The 20,000-nt window shown below is 37.3% G+C and overlaps 1 protein-coding gene across 1 annotated transcript in view; it reads right to left on the bottom strand.

The window, feature by feature from the left end:
* The window catches only part of ZNF521 (zinc finger protein 521), a gene marked incomplete at both ends in the record, with an annotated part of 268,258 nt that overhangs the window by 91,542 nt on the left and 156,716 nt on the right, over positions 1 to 20,000 (bottom strand). Inside the window, one exon of the mRNA XM_080714711.1 lies at positions 16,093 to 16,177. Within this exon, the coding sequence (XP_080570837.1) occupies positions 16,093 to 16,177 (85 nt within the window). The remainder of the gene's footprint in view (positions 1 to 16,092; positions 16,178 to 20,000) is intronic.

The raw sequence follows: 20,000 nt of genomic DNA, 5'->3' as shown, positions 1-20,000 counted from the left end.
GTGCTTATTTACCAATAATGCATGACCAAAAGGGAGTAGGAATTAGACTTGAGGTAGAACTTCATAGCAATTTACAAACTTGGTGATAGTGGTAGAGGACATGCGTGTTTGTGTTTTGAGTTTAACAAAGTCATGTTTCATATACAGACGTATCCTGGAACTTTGAGTGGACAGATTTGTAATTCTGAGCCATTTGATTATAATTAACCACAGGAAATTCCTCCAAGTCCTAATGAATCAACAATTGCATTTAAAAAGGGAGCCAAGCCAAAAAGCACCCTTTTCCAATCTCTCTCTTTCAAACATCAGGCTGCAATGTGAGTTCCATAGTCTTCATTTTGCTTCAGTACCAGCTATCTAAGCTGTTGGAGATACTAGCCACAGGCTGGGGAGTGGTGCAGCATCCACTCTACGGTGGAGGAGGTTGGCAGGGGGTACATGCCTCCACACGCATGTGCGTACACAGGCACTTTAATACACAAACACGACAAAAGGCTTGTTCATAAAGGCCATACGATATAGAAAGCCACCGTTACCAAGAGATAATGTGAATTAGAAATCAGTTATATAGTTTAAGATTTCTGAATGGATTTTAAGTTTTATTTTATAACATGACCGTTCAAGATAGAGATTAAGTAAAATGGCCTTTGAGAGAAAGTTAAAATTGCCTTTTTTAAGCCGGGCATGGTGGCGCACGCTTGTAATCCCCGCGCTTGGTAGGCAGAGACAGGAGGATCGCGCTGGTTCGAAGCCAGCAGCGCTGGTTTAAGAGACCCTGTTTCCAAATAAAAATATAAAAAAAAAAATAGGTCTGGGAGTGTAGCTCGGAGGTAGAAGGGCTTCCAGGAACCCCAGTACCACCAATAAATAAATAAATAAATAAATAAATAAATAAATAAATAAATAAATTTGCCTTTTCATTTAGACAAAGCTTTTTTTGCCTATGATATTAGATCAAAATGCTATTAATTCAATGTTATCACTAAGATAAATTAAATTGTTTTGATAGTTAAAGAAGTTAGAACAAACAACCTAGCTCTAAAATGCAATGTTATACTATTTTCAGGTTTTTAACATCACATTTATCCCATGTGATGGTGCATTTCAGCATAATAATGCAGTGGCCGGGGACAGAGAAGACAAGAAATAATGTCAAAAGCAATTCCTCACATTCGGATCTCACCACATCAAGTGCAAATAGTGAACTTAAACATGAAAATGCAATTTGCTCCTTCTAAAGCATACATTTTTATCTCTTACCAAAAAATAAAGAAGCCCACATTTATTTCCAACGCCTGAAGGTAAAGAAGATGGCATCTATCATAAGAGTATAAAATGTCTGAAGGATTTAGAAGCAATCTTTTCATAATGCTTCTTTGGGTGAGCAAGTGGAGTTATGAGTTACTCAAAATTCATAAAGATGATTAAGTTTGCATCCTCACGAAGGCCCGCCGCCCCGTCTCTCTCCACTCTACTGTCAGCATTCCAGCCCCAAACCATCGAGAACCTGTCTCTGGTTCAGGCCACTCATCCATTTTGTGGCATTAGTGCCCTGCTGCATGAAATAGAGGTTCTGTTGCCTTCGAAACAAAACAACCATATAACTAATTGCTTTGCGTGGAACCAGCCAGAAGTCTGCACTGAATTCATGGCACACCTTCTCTCTCAGCATTACTTCATGTAAGTGACTTTAACACATAAGTAAGTTCCTATTTCAGCAACTTTCCTCCAGATTATCATCTCGGGTGTGCCTGCTGGGCTATTTGAATGATTACGGTATCCCCCAAAGCCCTCCGCTAGGACTGGCTCTGCACCCAGGCAGTGACCCCTGACCGCCAGGAAGCCTCCTAAGCAACGCTGTGCTCTCCTGCTTGATGAATTTCAACCTTCCGGCTCATCTGAACTGAGCCTATGGGCTTCATGTTTTTCCTTCTTACTCTTCACTTAAGTCTACGGGAAGTTATGAAACATATTTTTCTAGTCCTCCCAGGAGCGAGGCCAGGTTCACAATATGACCTTGGAAAAAACAGGCCCGCAAAGCCAGACAGCCTGATAGAACTCGGTATTAGTGTTTTCTGCCTGGCCTACACAAGCCATAACACAGAGCATGGAGCAGTGTTACTTATGGGAAATGACAAGCGGTGGATCGGTGGGGGAAAATAATGGGATTTAATCACATAAAAATATCCCAGGCACACGGCTCCCTTCCAGCAAGCTGCCTGCTACAGGTGAGGGCACAAGGTTTTCATGAAGCTACCCACCTATGAAGCATACTAGAGCTGCCTATCACTTTTAATCCTATTAAGTTATAGGACTGTTGACACACCCAGAAATTTTCTTTCCCATCATATCAATATCCCCTCAGGGAAGGATTTTAAGCAAACCTACAGAAATACCTGTCTGTGAACTAGATAGATGTCTTAAACGTATGAGGAACGTTCCCAAGAACAGTGCAGGCACATATGAAAGACCATCACAATCTAATTAAAGACACTGCTGCCAAAAAAGGAAGGCTGACCCTGCAGCCTTATTTACACAATTTCCAGCCACAGGGCTGTGATGTGGAGCCCCGGTGGAGGCATTTCCATCCGAAACCCAAGGGCACCTGCATTAAGGAAACCGATGTAAATGAATCCCTTTGCAGGGCCACAAGAGACACAGATACTTCAGTTACCTTGGCATGGAATACACGTACTGACCCTCTTGAATTCCACATCCTAAAATACAACCCGCTTCTTATTTACTTAATATTATTATGTTTCTGTACTCTACTATGCATGCAATCTTTAAAAGGACATTTTGAGGCAAGAACGATCAGCTCCTTAGACAGAAGGTAGTGATTCAAAAATTGCAAAACTTCAGCTTTCAAAAATAGCCGAAGTGACCTCTTGCAGTACCCTGCCCACTCCGCAGCACGCAGGAGGCAACCCCTGTGAAGAGCGAATTCTGGCAAAGTTCTCTTCACAGATGATGCACAGCTTAAGCTATAATGAGTTTTTGGGTTACAAATGCTGAACACATTAATATTCCTTGATGATAATTATCACAGTATAAGCACCTTTCCCAATGTGAGTAGCATAAAGCAACTGAAGCAGCATTTTTACTACATTTGAAACAAGCTGGAAAATGGGATTTTCTACTCTTGTAACCTGAGGTCAACATAAACCAAGCATTGCATATTAAACACACCTCTATATGAAGCCCATCTCGCCATCCTTCCTTCTGCTCCATGTACACCTAGAGCTATCTCCCTTATCTGTTCATTCTTAGGAATTTTTTGATTGGAACACACACGTGATGCGCGTGATCTCAAAACAAAATGTATTTCCACCCCATGGTAATGAATCTTATGTTTCTGCTTATGAGAGTACAAATAGCAAATAAGACCAGTAAGCCATATTTTACAGATGAGATGTGTCTCTGTGCAGTCTGAATGAATGCTGTGGCGACTGGCTGCATATAAAACGGGAAGAAAATTAGAGTGTAGCAAACAGGTTCCTAGAAGAACCAAATGCACATTACATATAAATATCCACAAACTACCAAGCTTTATCTTTACACCTTCAAAACTCATAATGCTATTAAGCACTGAGAGGTTTCAATGTGGATTCTAACCCACCAGCCTGATGACTCGAATGAAGTCAGAATCATATTTACTGGCAGCATTTTCACCTTAGACTCCTAGAAACGAATTTTCATTCCAGATTTAAAGAACAATTATTGTTATTTGGATAATAATTATCAAATATTATATAAAAGAAGAAATTGAAAAAGATGATCCATTATGCATCATAAAAAGTATGCTTAATAGTGTCTAATATTCAATATCTGCTACAGCTTAGCCAGAATAGACCCTGAAAAGATTTAAGGTATTATATCCCAATTTGCTCTGATAATATGGAATGAATGGACTATAAAATGATTTTTCCTCATTTCTCTTTCTTCCTTTCCCCTATTAAGTAAAAAAAAAAAAAAAAAAAGAAAGAAAATATTTAGTGTAAATCTCTGCCCATGCTGGGAAGGCTTAAAATAACTACAATTAAAGATTTTCTTTTTTTTTTCTTCTTAAATGTAATCTTCTTAGACTGTACAGATGATTCCAGTAGAACTTCTGATTTAACCATGACAAAAGTTAAAGTCAATTTGAACCCTTAATCCAAAGAATGTGAATTGATGAATTGATTTCGGTATTTTATAGGCATGAATCTGCTGACTTCATCTGTACCGTGTTACCCCACACTTCATTTAGAAAATAGGCCACGCTACAATTGCTTCAAGTTCTCCAGCATCATTTTTACTTATGTGCTGCAAAAATGTCTTAAGATCCGATTTGAATAGATGGTAGGGTTATGAGGAAACCTTTCCTAAATATTTAACAGCGCTGTCGGCTTATTAAATACCATAATGAGAAAGCGAGGGAGGCATGATATATGGTACTTGCCTTTTTCTTAACTTGCTGCCGCTCATTTTGAGCACCCCACAAGCCCATTCATCAGTTGAACTGATGCATTTTAAAAAGTCTTCATTTACCAGCAGATAAATGTGGCTGGAGAACCTTTTTAGTGTAGAAATGACTGAAAATCTATTTGATTTTACTGTGCAAAATTTGCTTTACTGTGGCTAGAAAAAAAAACCTCACAAAACATTTAAAAGTCCATTTCGAAATAAGAGATAAAAGCTAAGGCTTCAAAATACAGAAAGGAGGATATATTTTCAGCTCACCAGCAAAGAAATACACCTAGGTAACAGATTTATCAACAGCTGATAACGCATATGTATGTATTCATCAGATCTGGAAATAATATCTCAAGTACATATCATATAATGAGATTACCCATTGAGACTGTGGCTTTTGACCATGGCATTGCTGGTGGGTGACTTCATCTGCAACTGTTCATAATTGATTTTTAACGAGTTAATATTATTTTTTGTATACATTGTGTTAAAATATTTCTGACTAAAATTAGGCCTGTTAAAAATTAATCATAACATCTTAACCTTTTATTATGGGTAGAAAACAAGATTCCCTCTGAAAAGATATTTCTCTTCTCAAAGGGACATAATATAGCCTAACTTAAAGATGAGTCCCTTTCCACTGGAGGTCTACAGCGTGAGCATTTATTCAGTCAACACTTGACAATGATTTTCTGTCCTTCCCATTCTCAGTGGAGACTCTTGCTTTTGAAAATGTCTTGTGGTGACTTACTAAATTCAGGCTATTTCAATTAGTATTACTGCACATTAAAAATTAATTGCATCACTGAGTGGATTAAGGTTTAAATTTCAATTCTACAGTAGGTGCACGAGAAATGACAGCTGAAAATCAATGCTCTCTGGCCCACAATCGGAAGTGTGTGTGCTCGGATAGCGTGGGGCTGGCGTCATGGCCAAGCAGTTTTAAAGGACTTGATAGTTCAGTTGAAGGTGTGTCAGTTCTAATTCTAGATTTTAGTTTGAATGCTGCACAGTAGCCCAGCCTTGGAGGAAGAAAAAACGGCTGCAATAACAATTTAAAAGAACAAATGGACACAGGTATTGCTATTATGACAATGCAGAATTAATAGTTGCCCCCAATTCACATATAATTATCCCTGTGTTAACTAACGTCTTCCCTACCGCTGTGTTCATTAAGAACACAGGACTTCTGACTTTGGAGCCCGTTAGTTATTACTTGCTGCGTGAACAGTAACTACTACTGGTTGGGGTCAGGAAGTGGACTATTTTATAAAGAGAAAAACTACTAATCTATATGCTATTTAATGACTTTATTTTTAAGAAAACTAAGAAAATATTGAAAACACAAATCTTGTCTTCAAGCAGCAATTCCATCTGGACCCTTTTTATATCTTATTAAACCTCTTGGGGAGAAGGGGCAAATCAGGGTGGATAAAAGCCGATCGTCCTAACTGTACAATTACAACATCTGCCCAAAATGTGGGGAAAGAAATGGGTTACTTTTCTTCACACTAAATGTAGCCTTTTAAGAAGATGAAGATAAGGGCAGTGATAAATGAAGTCAACAAAGTCAAACAGTCAATCAAGCAAAGTCAAGCATCAATAAAGGACCGCAACGCCACTCTGGGCATTTGGGTTTGGGATTGAATGGTACGCGCCTACGAGAAACAGTGTCTACAATGTGCCTTGAGATCCCCGCTGCGGCACCCGGTGGCCAACAGCAAGTTCGGCGGCAAGGGAGTAAGGAAGATGGGAAGTAATAATAACAATAAAAAGAATAATCTGGTGCAAATGGACCCCAAGGTGTAGTAGTCTTCCCTGTGTAACAATCACCCTTCACTGCAATTTACTGATGTTTCTTCATTACAATACAGCATACAAAGGGGCACGGCTCAAGGCGCAGTCCTGGAAGCTGCGGCCAGATGCAGCGCAGCCCCAGCAGGACTGTGATGGGGGCCGAGGCAGACTGCTTAAAAGTGTACATACCTGTAGAAAAAGTCAGTGGAGAAGCAACTTGTATGTAGCCTGGCAATAAGTCATCGGGAGAGGGAATAAAAGGTAGCAAGGAAAGCGTTTCCTTAGCGAAATAGTAAAGGGATTCCAAATTGTTCTGAATTAACACATCTTTCTAAAGTGTAACAACTTGTGGCTGTGTTAAAAGGAAAGGATAGAGAAAAGATGCTTCCTGTCTGGAACATATACACAGGCTCTCTGCGTCCTATTTCTGTTCTCCATGAAATGAACTGAAGCAATGGTTTTAGGTGGACGTTCACACTGTAAATTCGGGTTCCTATTATTTAGAAGAGAGAACGACTGCTCTTTTTAATTTTTGCCCGCTGTGGTTGGGAGTCTGACTTTTCGGCTGGTGCTCAGAAGATGCGGAAGCGATGTGTTAAAGGGGGAGGAATCCCACCCTCACCAAGGATCATTGAGTATGTCATTGGTTAATTCTCGCTCTATGCTCCTCATTAGCATGACGCTCAAGTTTCTGGTTATCATATCCGAAATATTAAGACATAATAACTACGAAGGTGCAGATAATTGGATATTAACCAGAACATACTTGACTGGGCAGGAGGTAGAGCCCTGCTTAAACTAACCCTGCAATATATTAATCACCAATTAATGAAAGGGTTTCAAACTCATTTTCTATTATAGAACACCTCTGAGTATCTAAGCTTTTTCTAACAAAATGACTTGGAATAACAGGGTAGAAATAAGAACTACAGCATCTGATGAGGGCTTGAATTAATGTTTTACAACCTATTGTCAGGTAATCATGAAAACTGTAGATTAAGCCTCTGTTACTCTTTAAAAAGTCTGGAGCAAAGGAGGGGGGACACTGTCCAAAGTTCAATGGCCTCTGCTTAAATTCCAAATGTATCCTTTTTGATGGCAAAGCCAGAGCTAGATATTTCATCAGAGAGCTGTCATATATTATCTAAGTCTTCCAGCACAGACAGCCCTCTAGACCTCCAAACTAACAACAGATGTACTCTTGAAATATAAAGCCAATTAATGGGAGTCCAGAGAAGTAGAGCAAAGGCTTGTTTTACACGCAGCAAACAGGAAGTAGTAATAAGCAGGCCAACAAACTAAGGGACCAGAGCCCTGTCTAGCTGACATGTAGCACCACTTCTTGACATAAAAACAAAGTAGTAATGAAGAAAAGAAAAGGAAAATGGGGAAAACATAAAGAGGAAAGAATAGAGATGAAAAGTAATATATCTGTATGTCCCATAAGATTGTGGGATTGGAGCTAAAATGTCTCACTGATGTTTTATTGGTTTGATTTTAAAAGTCCCACTAAGCTCCTCAGCAAGAAATCCTACAAATATTCAAGTTTGAGAAATTACTAAAAAACCAAAAATGTCAATTGACGTACAGGAAAATAAAAAAAACCCTAAGTAGATCATTCTCACAAAGAAATTATTCTTAAAAGGTAGAGCCCCCAAACGCTCTAAAAGAGACTTTTTTGGGGGTACTGGTAATTGAACCCAGGGAATTCTACCTTTGAGCTATACCCCCAGCCCTATTTTATTTATCACTAAGTTGCTGAGGCTGGCTGCAAACCTGTGATCTTCCAGTCTCAGCCTCCCAAGTACTGGGATTATAAACATGTGCCACCATGCCTGGTTTGGAAGAGACATTTTATGCCAGGGAAAACAAGGTGTTTGCATCAGTGTGAGATAAGCAAGACATTGACATGGAACTATTTGCCTGTGGTTCCTGGCTTTATGCACTCAATTTGACAAATCTCTAAGAAAACTCTTTTTTTTTTTTTTTTTTAGTTCCATTGTTTTGTGGGCTTTAATTTTAATAACTCTTAAATAAGCATTCACAGCAGATGAACTGAGATATACCGGCAAGCAGGCCCTTTTATCAACAATTTTGCCACAGAAATACACAAACATTTCAATGGCTCTTCATTAGCAAACAAATCAACAAGTGATATTTTAATGCATGACTTTATTCCATCTCTATGGGGACTGTAGTTGAGAGTGTGATGTACAGTACAGAGAAAGGAATCATCAGCCACATGTCCCAGGGCTCTCTCCATTGAGGACTTCGCAGCCTCTGCTTAGAGTGCATTTAATTGACTGATAGACAGTAGCTTCTTTGTTCACAGAAGACAGCGAAGTAATGGCAGCTTGAAAATCGTACCATCTACAGGGTCTCCTGAGACTAGTAACAGGGGGATATGTGTCAGGAATAAATAAATAATCTAATTATTAAGCCACTTCCTGTCAAGTTAACTCCAATTTGTTGGCTTTTGAAGGCAGCAAAACGAGGCATTTTTCCTCATTATGCTTCTCTTTTTATACCAGTGGTAATCACAGGCGGATTAAAGGGTGCCTGATTGGTTTTTTTGTCAAGGAACTGAGAAGCAGCCAACAGTACAGAAAAACAGAGTTGGGGTTAGAAGAAATTTCATGCTTGTCTCCTTTCCAGCTCCCTAACAGCCCACACGGCTGCCCCATACAGAGCTGCCAGCTGTACAGCAAATGTGTACCCCTCCAACTGAGGCCTACCGGGCCACAGGCGCCATCCTGAGAGCCGTGAGATACCTGGCAATCTTGGCAGGTAGCTACTGCTGTCATAGGCATAATTCTAAAGGTGACCTCGGAAACCCCGTCAGCTCACCAAATGCAACAAGATGAGCAGCTGAAGTTCAACACCCACTCTCCGGATTGACTCCTTCTTCTTTGTTTACCGCTATTAATGGCCCTGAAACTAGGAAATAACCTATGGAAATAGGTCATCGGAGACCTTTTCTTTGGCTGGGTACGAATGGGTCCCATAAAAGTAGGTCATGATCCATATGTGGGGCGTGTGTGTGTGTGTGTGTGTGTGTGTGTGTGCACGCACATGTTAGTGGGGGTCTCCTTTTATTTATTGCTGGTGATTCCCAGTGCCCTCCATTCAGAAATGTGCTGCATGCTTCATTCAGAAATTGACACTCACGTTGGATAATGAACATACCAAGCAGTGAGCAAAAACAGACACACTGTGGCACAACCTACAGGAAGTAGAAGACCAGGGCAAAATGAGAGCCAGCAGCCCTGGTGCTGTGTCACAGCCAGGCACATGGCACTACCCATCTGGCACGGTCCCTCCCAGCATCTCCGTACAGAGCCTAGGAAGACAGGCTGCTCCAGAGCACCTCTCTGCTCAAGCCTCTTTCAGGGCAGCATGTTCTCAAAAGCAACAAGAAACTGAATCTTGGATGTGTTTGTGGGCTCAGCCAGAATCCTCAGCCTCCCAGAAAATTACCATCACAAGGAACGTCTAAGAGGCTTTCTTTGGGGCTTGTAAATTAGAAACTACACTAACTGCCAGTATTTTTTACTCTTGTAAATCAAAGCTGCTAGACCCAAGCTAAAACACACAACAAGGGTAAACATTCTGATTTGCCTTTTAATAGCTTAACTCAGAAATTAAGAGACAGACCTGAAGATGTTCATCCTAATTGCTTAGGAAATGAGACTCCATACAACCAAGATGAGCTTTTGAAAACTTTACCTTCCTCCAAAGGGGGGAAAAAATCGTTTTTCTTTCCTTTTCCTTTAAAGTGTCTTTGTTTTTAAGGCGCCCTATCACAGATGAGGCTTGATAAGTTCCCGTGGCCCTCTTTGCTCTTGGTAAACAGTGTAGCTATGTTATATTTATGCCCGTGGATGTCCTTTCTGAATACATCTTGAATTTTTGTTAAATTGCGCAGATAATTAAACTCTCCTCATATTTACAGTCTGCTTCATTGGTACCATGAATTCTGTTTTCAGTTACTGTCTGCAAATTCCCTCTCTGAACAATTTCATACTAAGCAATAACACTTCATTTTACATAAGTTTTATCTGATGTCCCCATACAGAGCTGCCAGCTGTACAGCAAATGTGCGGTTCTCAAACTGAGGCCTACCGGGCCACAGGCTCCATCCTGAGATCTATAAGGCACCTTGCTGTCATTGGCAAGCTTTCCCTGCTATCACTGTGGCCATCGCTCCACACTGCACACAACTTAAAATCATCTGATTATTAGAATTTGTGGTCCACACTCCATTTTATCCTTTATTTAATCTATCCCCAGATCACACATTTGTTTAAATGTTTTGGCTGGTTTACAAATCATGCAGCCATCTGCACAGTAGGTGTGACACCATTTTTTAGACAAAAGTTACGTTACAAACAAAGATAAAGTCATTTGAAATGCTTTGGTGTTTGTTATTCTGCCTGGTTCACTTGGACCAACTCTAAGAAATAAATAGAATTATCTGTGTAAATCGATGAACATCTATGAAAAACAACACCCAGCAGAATGCCGAGCTTGCTCCATTACCTACGTTAATATCATGACAGCTGAGGAGAGATGACCTGGCCCACTTCTCATCTCTCCTGTACAGATGGCTATTAAAGAGAAAGTATCCCTTTTGTATGGTCCATGTAGAAACCCTTTATGGGCTTTTCAAATAAGCCAGCATTGCCCACATGAGGGTAGCTTTCTGTTACCATTAAACTGCCCAGATTTCATCTTTTTTAATCCAGCTCTTGATAAAATAAGCCGGCATTTCATCATATTTAACACCAAATGCTTGTTTCTTAATTCCCTGAATTTTCTAAGCAATCAAATAAAGATGCTTTTAAAAACAATCCAATAGTCTTCTTATTTAGAATGGATGCAAATCAGGGCTCTGAAGCATCTCAATGATTTTGAGCTTCTTAGAATAGTACAGTGATGTACACACACACACACACACACACACACACACACACGACTATGCACACACACTCTATTTACACATGCATCTAGGTGTTCTTGTAGATTCATTATTATTCATTCTTCTAAAAATAGCCAATGAGAACACCGAGTGCAAAGGGCAAGACTTCCCTATATCTTCCCATGCGGTGGTCCAGATCTTTAACTATTTCCCCTTAAGACATATAAAAGCCCAAACCACTCTTGACCTCAAAATACTGAATTTTATCTATTCAAAAGCAAAAGCACTCAAGCCGAAATGCTTCAGAGGTGATGCCGACTGTCACAAAACTATAATGAAGATTAGTCACAGCGTAGATCAGCCACCAAAGAAATGAAAGGGAAAGAATGCCATTTATGACCTTGGGCCTCAAACAAATTGCACAATGTATGGATGTCACTCGCCACAAGAGCAGACTAAAATTTCAGTAGACTGTTTAAACTGATTTATGTATTCCTTTTGTCTTGACAGTGACCATAAGAGCCTGTGTAACCTAACACATGGGGCACATCTCTTCCTGCATGTGCTGTACAAGTGTTGAGTCTTTTTTTGCTGGCTTTAAAAATTATATCTATAAGACCCTGAATATTAGAAACTGAAATAACAATATTCAATGTCTTTGCATTGCTGTTTTCATACTAGCTATCACTTTTAGCCTCACGTTGTAGTTTTGCTATTCTAAGAGATAAATACATTCGCTTCCCTGAGACACTGTAGAATCACCTTTGGCCTATCTAAGTTATGTCCTTAGTGACTATTTCTGAATTGTTCATATTTTTTCATGAAATACGGTGTCCCATTATCTTACATAAAATTTTGCCATTGGTCTTTTGAACCACAGTAAAATGTGAAAAAATTAATTCAATGAAAATCCATTTTTATGTAGATTTTTCAAAGTAATTCTCAGGTAAGTGGTTTGTAGCCATTTCCTTTCATGCTCTGCAGATGGACTTTGAAAAGGGGGGTTAGCAGGACTGTCCATAACTCCACCCTGACCACTCACTTGCCTTCCAAAGTCCATGGCTGCAGTAATCTATTCCAAGGATAATGGCCTTTCTCCCCTCTGATTACTTCCTTGTCGAGCGGACTGGCCTTTCGTGGTGAGTAGTACTGCTGGTTGTCTAGCACCAGCCGCTCGCAATTTGCTCACTAGGTTTCATGAGACAGTTGTTTGTAGCTGTTTGGAACATATTTGTCTCTTTGGGGATTTATGAGTTGGTTGCAATGCCAACCTCCATAGTGAATGAAATTTCTTTCTAACTAAAATAGATAATTAGAGGCTGGTAATTATTGGTCAAGAATTATCAGAGTGAAAAAATTAAGCTTCTCATAAATAGTTCTTGGCAATGTCATCTCTTTATATTATCTCATGCCTAACAGCCCTTTGTCAGAGCACTTACGAATTTACTCTACTGCTGTTGAGCCTCATAATTTTATATGAGGCAATCCCTTTGCTGAGTTAAATACATTTAGATTCTCTGGTTTCATCTCTATTTGTTGTTAACCCATACCAAATAATAATAATATTAAAAATCTCAAAGAGGAAATAGCAATAAATACTTGCTACACTGATAGATATAGAAGGGTGAATATAAATTAAAGAAATAATATACCATGGCTTCTTTTGTATTATCCAGTTAGAAAAACAATGTAAACTATGTGAAATGAACAAAGAAAGACAAAGATTTTTCTCTTCTGCACAGACCTTAAAAGAGGGAAATCTTTTTCCCAGGAAAGCTGTTAAAATGTTTTGTAGCTCTCTCTCTCTCTCTCTCTCTGTGTGTGTGTGTGTGTGTGTGTGTGTGTGTGTGTGTGTGTGTGTTGTAAAGAAAAGAAACTCCTAAATAGTCACTGGTCTGATTTCTTACTGAAACTATGTCAAAATGTGGTTGAAAATAGAGTTTTCTTTTCTTTCTTAATAGACATAAATTAAATCCCGGGTGTCTTTTTATTGAGTAATTATCCCTGCAACTCAGACCATGTATTCACACTTAGCTATAAAACTGTATTTCAGAAAAGCACCTCCCATATATACCTGGTGGAAACACTAATGGTATTCTGTTCACAAATGTCCCTAGCCAATAGCCTGAAACCAACATGTCCAGAAAGAAGTGTGGAAGTGGTTTGAGGTCGCATTATAACACAGGCACTCCATAGAAATAAATGCAAATGACTGGGTCAAAGTCATGTCCTGTGTAGATCTTGTTTTCCATCAAGGTGACATAATCCTTCTTTTAGGCTGATTGAAATATAAAACAAAATCTGTAAAAACACTATTTACTCTTTTAACAAAAAGAGTAAGAGGCTTTTCAGATAGTCCCTAATCCCTCTTCCCTTGCTAAATGTCTAGTTGAGATTATGCTTTTGATCAGACAAAACACATACACAGATACACAACCTAAAAATACCTACCTTCAATGGAGGCATTTTAGCCAACAAAACAATGCTGGCTGCCTCATTTAAAAAAACTAAGCATCATGCTGGGATTTTTTTAAAAAAGGATACCTTAGCCTTTGTGACACCCTCCTGTTTCACAATCTCTCTCTCTCTCTCTCTCTCTCTCTCTCTCTCTCTCTCTCTCCAAAGAAAATGGAATTTAGGAACTTAGATGCCTGGTCAACAAATAGAATAGAATAACTAAATAGTTGCTATTCATTTGTTTAGGCCTCAAGTGCAAGAGAATCACACATTTTATTATTAAAAATAGCATGAATATTAAATAATCAGGGCCTCCTCTGTGAAAAAGAAATGGAATTCGCCTCTCTGGTAGAAGGTGAATTGTTAAATGCTCAGATCCCAAGAGGAGGTGAGTGTCATATTAATCCACCATAACATAGAGGGGGAAAAGCCTTGTGAGAGCACTAAGGGTGCAAGAAATAGAAGATAAATACAGAGAGAAGGGTAGAAGGCAGTTTCAAAGAAGGGCCAGAGCAAAGCAATGAAGGTGACATTAGGGGCAAAATCATACTAAAACTGGAAAATCAAAAAATATTCTTAGACTCAACATTCAGCTCAGAGTCTAGGTATGCAAAAGAACATTAACATTGTGATGAAAATATATTCAATTTCTTCATCATGTATTAGGATTAAAAATAAATTCAGAAACAAATGTTAAGTTTACATCGAATAGAGCTAATCAGAAGCAAGATCCATAAAATATTGCTAAATTTTCCATAAGCTATAAAATTTCACTCATAAGGCATCTAAAATCATAGAACCAGACAGAATCATGAATGTCTGCCACCAATGGAAAATGCTCAAGAGAAAAAGATGTGGGAAATATTTATTTTTATCATTTGGCAAGAATTCGTTTTTTTCTACTCTCCCACCCAATGAAAAAGCAATTTTGAGATTTTACATACAGCATTTTTCAGAATCCAAAACCAAAGGCAATTTGCAGGGAAATATACATTATTTGAATCCCTCTTATCTATTGCCATGGTCTTCTGAACATTCAGAAGAGCTGTTAATGTTATTCTGTTACATTGAAGAATATACCTTTGATATGTCATAAAATCACTAATAGTACTACTGCTTACATCTGGAAAATAGAAAGTAATCAATATTTTAGCAGTTAAGTACATGTTAATTTTTACACAATTAGATATAGTCTTTCATAAGCAATAAACCTCCTATAGACCCATCATTTGAAAACTATAAAAGAAATCACATTGAACACTATTAATCAACTTCCCAATATGCTTCTGAATTCCCCCTCATTAATTTATACAGAAACATTGAAAGTTCTGTTATGGTTGGCTTTAATGACCAGCAATGACATTTGGAGCAACCTTCCTACTAAACATTCTTAGAATTCTTCTATTAGAGGAAAAAGGCTTGTTTCCCCCTGGAAACAAACTCAGAGAGCACAGTGTTGAATTTTCTTTCTTGTCCTCCAAAATTTCATAACAAGAGAGCACAAGGCTAATTGGACCTTTCAAATATTATATCACACTCATTTATGGAATTTTAAAATAACACAAAGTAAGTAGGAAATAAAAAATTATTATAGTATAAAAACACAAATGAGTACCAAAAATAGTACAAAGTAATAGCAATTGTTATTTTATTAGTAGAAAAAGATCTGCTTGATAAAGTTGTTTAATTGGCTGGTAGAATTCTTAGTGTTATTACTAAGTGCTTATCAAATTAAAAAACATAGCCCTAATTCCCAAAGAATTATGAGATAATAGGACAATATGAATAAGTGAAAAATTATAGATTTATTTGAAGTCCATGTAATAAAGGCAAAACCTTGAAAACATTGTCCAAGAATAACTTCAGAGACCTTTCTCCAAACTACTTTTTATAAAGATCCATGGAAAATGTGGTGGGGAATAAAAAATGATTGCTGAATTCTTTACATGATCTTTATGATCATGATTATTTCCAGGCTGTTGAAAGCATACATATAAAAGTATTTTACGGCAATTTAAATTATTTATGTTTCCCTATCACAAATGCTCACCACTTTAGATTTTGATCCAAAGATGCTTAAGCAACACACAGCAGTGCCATTACCATAATAACTTCTGAAATTAAAACCTGTCTAAAACTCGATGGAAAGCTAACATCCAGTTCATTAACCATTCCTGTTAGTTTTCAATAATGCAAAAATGATTAGAAGTTTAATTTGTTAATCACCTGTGTTTTGACTGGCAGTAGATATATAATCCTCTGCAGAAGTCTAAACTAGCCCTTGCAGAAAATAAAACGTGCTAATGCCTTATCAGGTCTAATAAGAATAAAAAATCAATCATGCCTTGGTAACCCATTGATGGTTGAACAATTAATTCATCTCTAACACTGTTTAATTATATAGGCACTGATGTACACAAGTAGGAGAGAAATCTATCTGTAATAAGGGTTGGAGTGCCACTCACCAATCATGTGATTTGCAACATGAACCTGAATGTCCCATTCATTGTAGAAAACCATCTGACACTTGATGCACTGATAGGTCTTCTTCTGAGAAAACAACCATAAAGAGAATTAGTTAGACACAAACACATTTTAGTGCTTATTGTTTGTTTAAAAAAAAAAAAACTCAACTATCCTCGGAGTACTTTTTCCAGAAATACTGGTCTTAACCTACTGTGGGGCTGGCTGCTTGTACAAAGTTTCACAAGTTCTTTACTAAGACCTGTGGCTTGATCTCAACACTATAATTTCTTTTGCAAACATTTAGAAGCACATCATTATGAAATAATATATTTTTAAAGATTCTTAAACTAAAAAACAGGAGTTAGTATTTTTAAAAAATCTGTAATATATGGTTGAGTTTCAGACCAATGTTTTTGAAGATCAGGCACAATTTGATTCTAACCAAAATATCTCTGTTGTTGCTTCCAAAGAAGTAGAATAGATAATAAGGTAAGATTCACTGAATCTAGCTAAAATATATAGTGATTATAATTCTGAGCTAAAGTTCGAAATTTAGATAGCATTTTAGAAGTTTCTGAGTACTCGTATTTATTTATTTATTTATTTATTTATTTATTTATTTATTTATTTTGGTGGTACTGGGGTTCCTGGAAGCCCTCCTTCCTCCGGGCTACACTCCCAGACCTATTTTATATTTTTGAAACAGGGTCTCTTACGCCAGCACGGCTGGCTTCGAACCTGCGCGATCCTCCTGTCTCCGCCTCCCAAGCGCGGGGATTACAAGCGTGTGCCACCACGCCCGGCTGAGTACTCGTATTTAAAAATATACTTTCTCCAAAAAAGAAATCATATCATAATGAACATTTTAACACAAATCCATTACTATACACAACATTGTTGCTGAAGCTGGCTCAAACCTGTGATTCTTCTGTCTCAGCCTTTCAAGTACTGGGATTACAGGAAGGAGAAGAATTTTTAGTATAAATCTTAGAGCATAAGTGAGGAAACTGAGGCCCGAGAGATAAGAAGATGTGCCAGATGTCACAGGGCTGTAGACCTGGGACGAGAAGTAAGCCCTTTGAGTTCTAAAGTTAGGCTCCCTGTTAAAAGCAGCCCTTATGATTTTATATCTTTTACTGAGTCCCATTTCATATTAGATGAACTCAATAATAAAGTATTGCTTGTGTTTTCCAGAACACACAGTTACATAAATTCCTTTGTGATGAAACTTTAATATTTACAATTAAAAACCATCTTGGAAACAAAATAAACCATCATGAAATAATCCATTTTGAAAATCTCCCAAATGCAAGAAAATTACATTTCTAAAATCACACAAATGACATTTAGTTATAACCGTTCTTACAAAATTATCATTATATCTGCAGGCATATAAAATGTTTTACTAATGTTATTAATAGGAAATACTAATTTGTAAATTACAATTAATTTAAAAGAACTCCAGTTATTTAGGATATGAAAAATACCAAAGTGAAGCACAAAAATTAGTGTCACTTAATTTGAGATTAAAATCACAAATGTCATTAATATAAAATATCCCAATTGTTATAATTTAACATAGTATTTTATTCTAAACCACAGATGACACTTCATAGAAACCACAGGAATGCCGGCATATCTCCAATGGAAGCTGTCTAAATAATCGAATGGTCTTTGTACGTTAGGCATATTGTGAATTGACTGCGTGGAATCTAAATCTAACACGAACTCCAAACGCCCTGACAATCACCAAGCAAGATTTACTACACTGAGTTGTTTATAAGATGCTTTTGATGGTGACATATAGAGCAACATGTGTTGTATAAATAACATCTATCCCTTTTTTAACAATATTTCCCTTTAGAACTAGTTAGAAAATATTTCTTACTCCCTGATGACCCACATTATATATTGTTTATTAGCATACCTCTAGCATTATTCCTGATATGTGACCTTGCTGAAAAACAAAGAAACATAAACTTAATGGCTAGTTTTTTCTCTTGTTAGCACAGTAAAACATGCAATATGTCGAAAACTGTCTCCAAAAAATGATGACTGATGAATATGTTGGCAGAATATACTAGGTGCTTTTTTTCCCTCCTGGTCTAATAATAAAGAATAAAATCACTTGCAAAGCTGAAATAATAAAATACCAGCACTTAGTACTATCTTCAAAATGAACAGAAAAATTGAAAGATGAATATATATACATAAGTTTTCTTTTATTGTTGAAAGAAATGTTCTTGTTACTATTGATAATTCAAATTTTAATTCTCTCTACCACGAAGACAATGTCTAAAATGGTATATTCCGTATTTTTATTAACAAGGCCATGGTCTTATCTATAAACTCCTAAATTTCCAAGCAGATCAGAATTTAATTCGATCAAAAGCAATGTACCGTGATTTTAAAAAATACTGTAACTTGAATTCTGCTTCCTTTACTTCTTACATTTCTCCCAAACAAAGCAGTGATATGCAAATTGGGATGTGTTAAGGGCTTTCTTTTTTAAAGTCGTGATGTAAAATTCATTTTCACCTTCAATTTTTAAAAAAAGTAATCCTAAATGACCTTTAAAGCATTCCTCATTATAATTATAGATTCTTGGCAAAATATTTGGGAGCCTCTGTATACCTGTACACCATCTTTTAAGTAAAAGGGATTGTAACCTCTGAACAGTGTCAGTGTGGCAAGTTCATGCACTTGAAGGTAAATCCATCTCAGCTCTGTTTAGCTGAGATTATGAAGGAATTTGCCTGAATTCTAGGCCCAAATCTGCTTTTCCACTACTTTCAATGATTGGTTTCTAACACTATGCTCTAAAGAGCAGGTTGAATCCCTTGTCTAACAAGACGGTTACATTAACCCCTTTTGAGACTGAAATAGGGACACCGTGCAAGGGCTGCACGGGACAAATTTCCATCCTGGGCACCGTCCTCCAGGTCAATGTTTTAATAAATAGAACACTAAGTGGAACTCCATACTCCAGGTGTGACCAGACTTGTGCGGAGCACAGGAGGACTGCCACCTCCCTTAGGATAATTACTTCCATTTATATAAGAGACAACAACAAAAAAGTCAAGTGAGATCACTTCTTTTAAAAGCAGATAAAAGTAGAAACAGAAGTTCCATTGTTTGGGCCCCAGATTGGTCTTCATCAACGCTTAGGTTGTCAATTTACTTGAAATGCTAATTTAGTACAATTTTTAAAAGAGACTTTTTTCATTAGCCTTTTTAAATGTGCTACTTGGGAGTGGGATTGTCATTTCCTGATTGTTCTCTTTTGTTTTCTGATACTGATAGATGTAATTATCAAGGATACAACTTTTTCTCAGCGCCTCATTATTTTTGATTGATTTTTAAGAACAATTTAAATGTGCCTTTTTGACATTCTTGTTTTCAGTTATACTCGGTTAAAGTACTCAGAGACTTTCATAAAAGAGTATCTCATAAATTAAAAAAATGATTAAGGATCTTTAAAAATGTATACTTTTAAAACACTATTATAATTAACCCTATCCTCCTGCATTCAATCTATATTCCATTAGGACTTGGACTGTACATTTTGTCTCATAAAATTAAAAAAAGTAATAATGCAAAATACAAATGTTAAAAATCATACTTTGCAGCCATAAGTTGGTTTAATTTTGTAACAAAATAACGAGTATATTTAAGAAAAAAGCAATGAGTCCATAATAATTCTCAAAAATGGGGAAAATATTTTTCATTGCTACTATTGGAAGAGACTATTACACAAATTTCTTTTTCTGAAAAGTGGCCAACCAAGGGTCGGGAGCATCTTGCTTTCTCAGGAGGAAGTAGAGTTTAGGCCTGTTCTTCTTTATAGAAGAATGTCAATAGAAGTGATGGTAAAGCTAGACAGTCATCATTTTGCAATGCCAAATAA

This window comes from Muscardinus avellanarius (assembly GCF_963383645.1).
Source record: "Muscardinus avellanarius genome assembly, chromosome: 17".
In the NCBI taxonomy this organism is placed as follows: domain Eukaryota; kingdom Metazoa; phylum Chordata; class Mammalia; order Rodentia; family Gliridae; genus Muscardinus; species Muscardinus avellanarius.
This window is presented reverse-complemented; position numbering and strand designations above follow the sequence as displayed.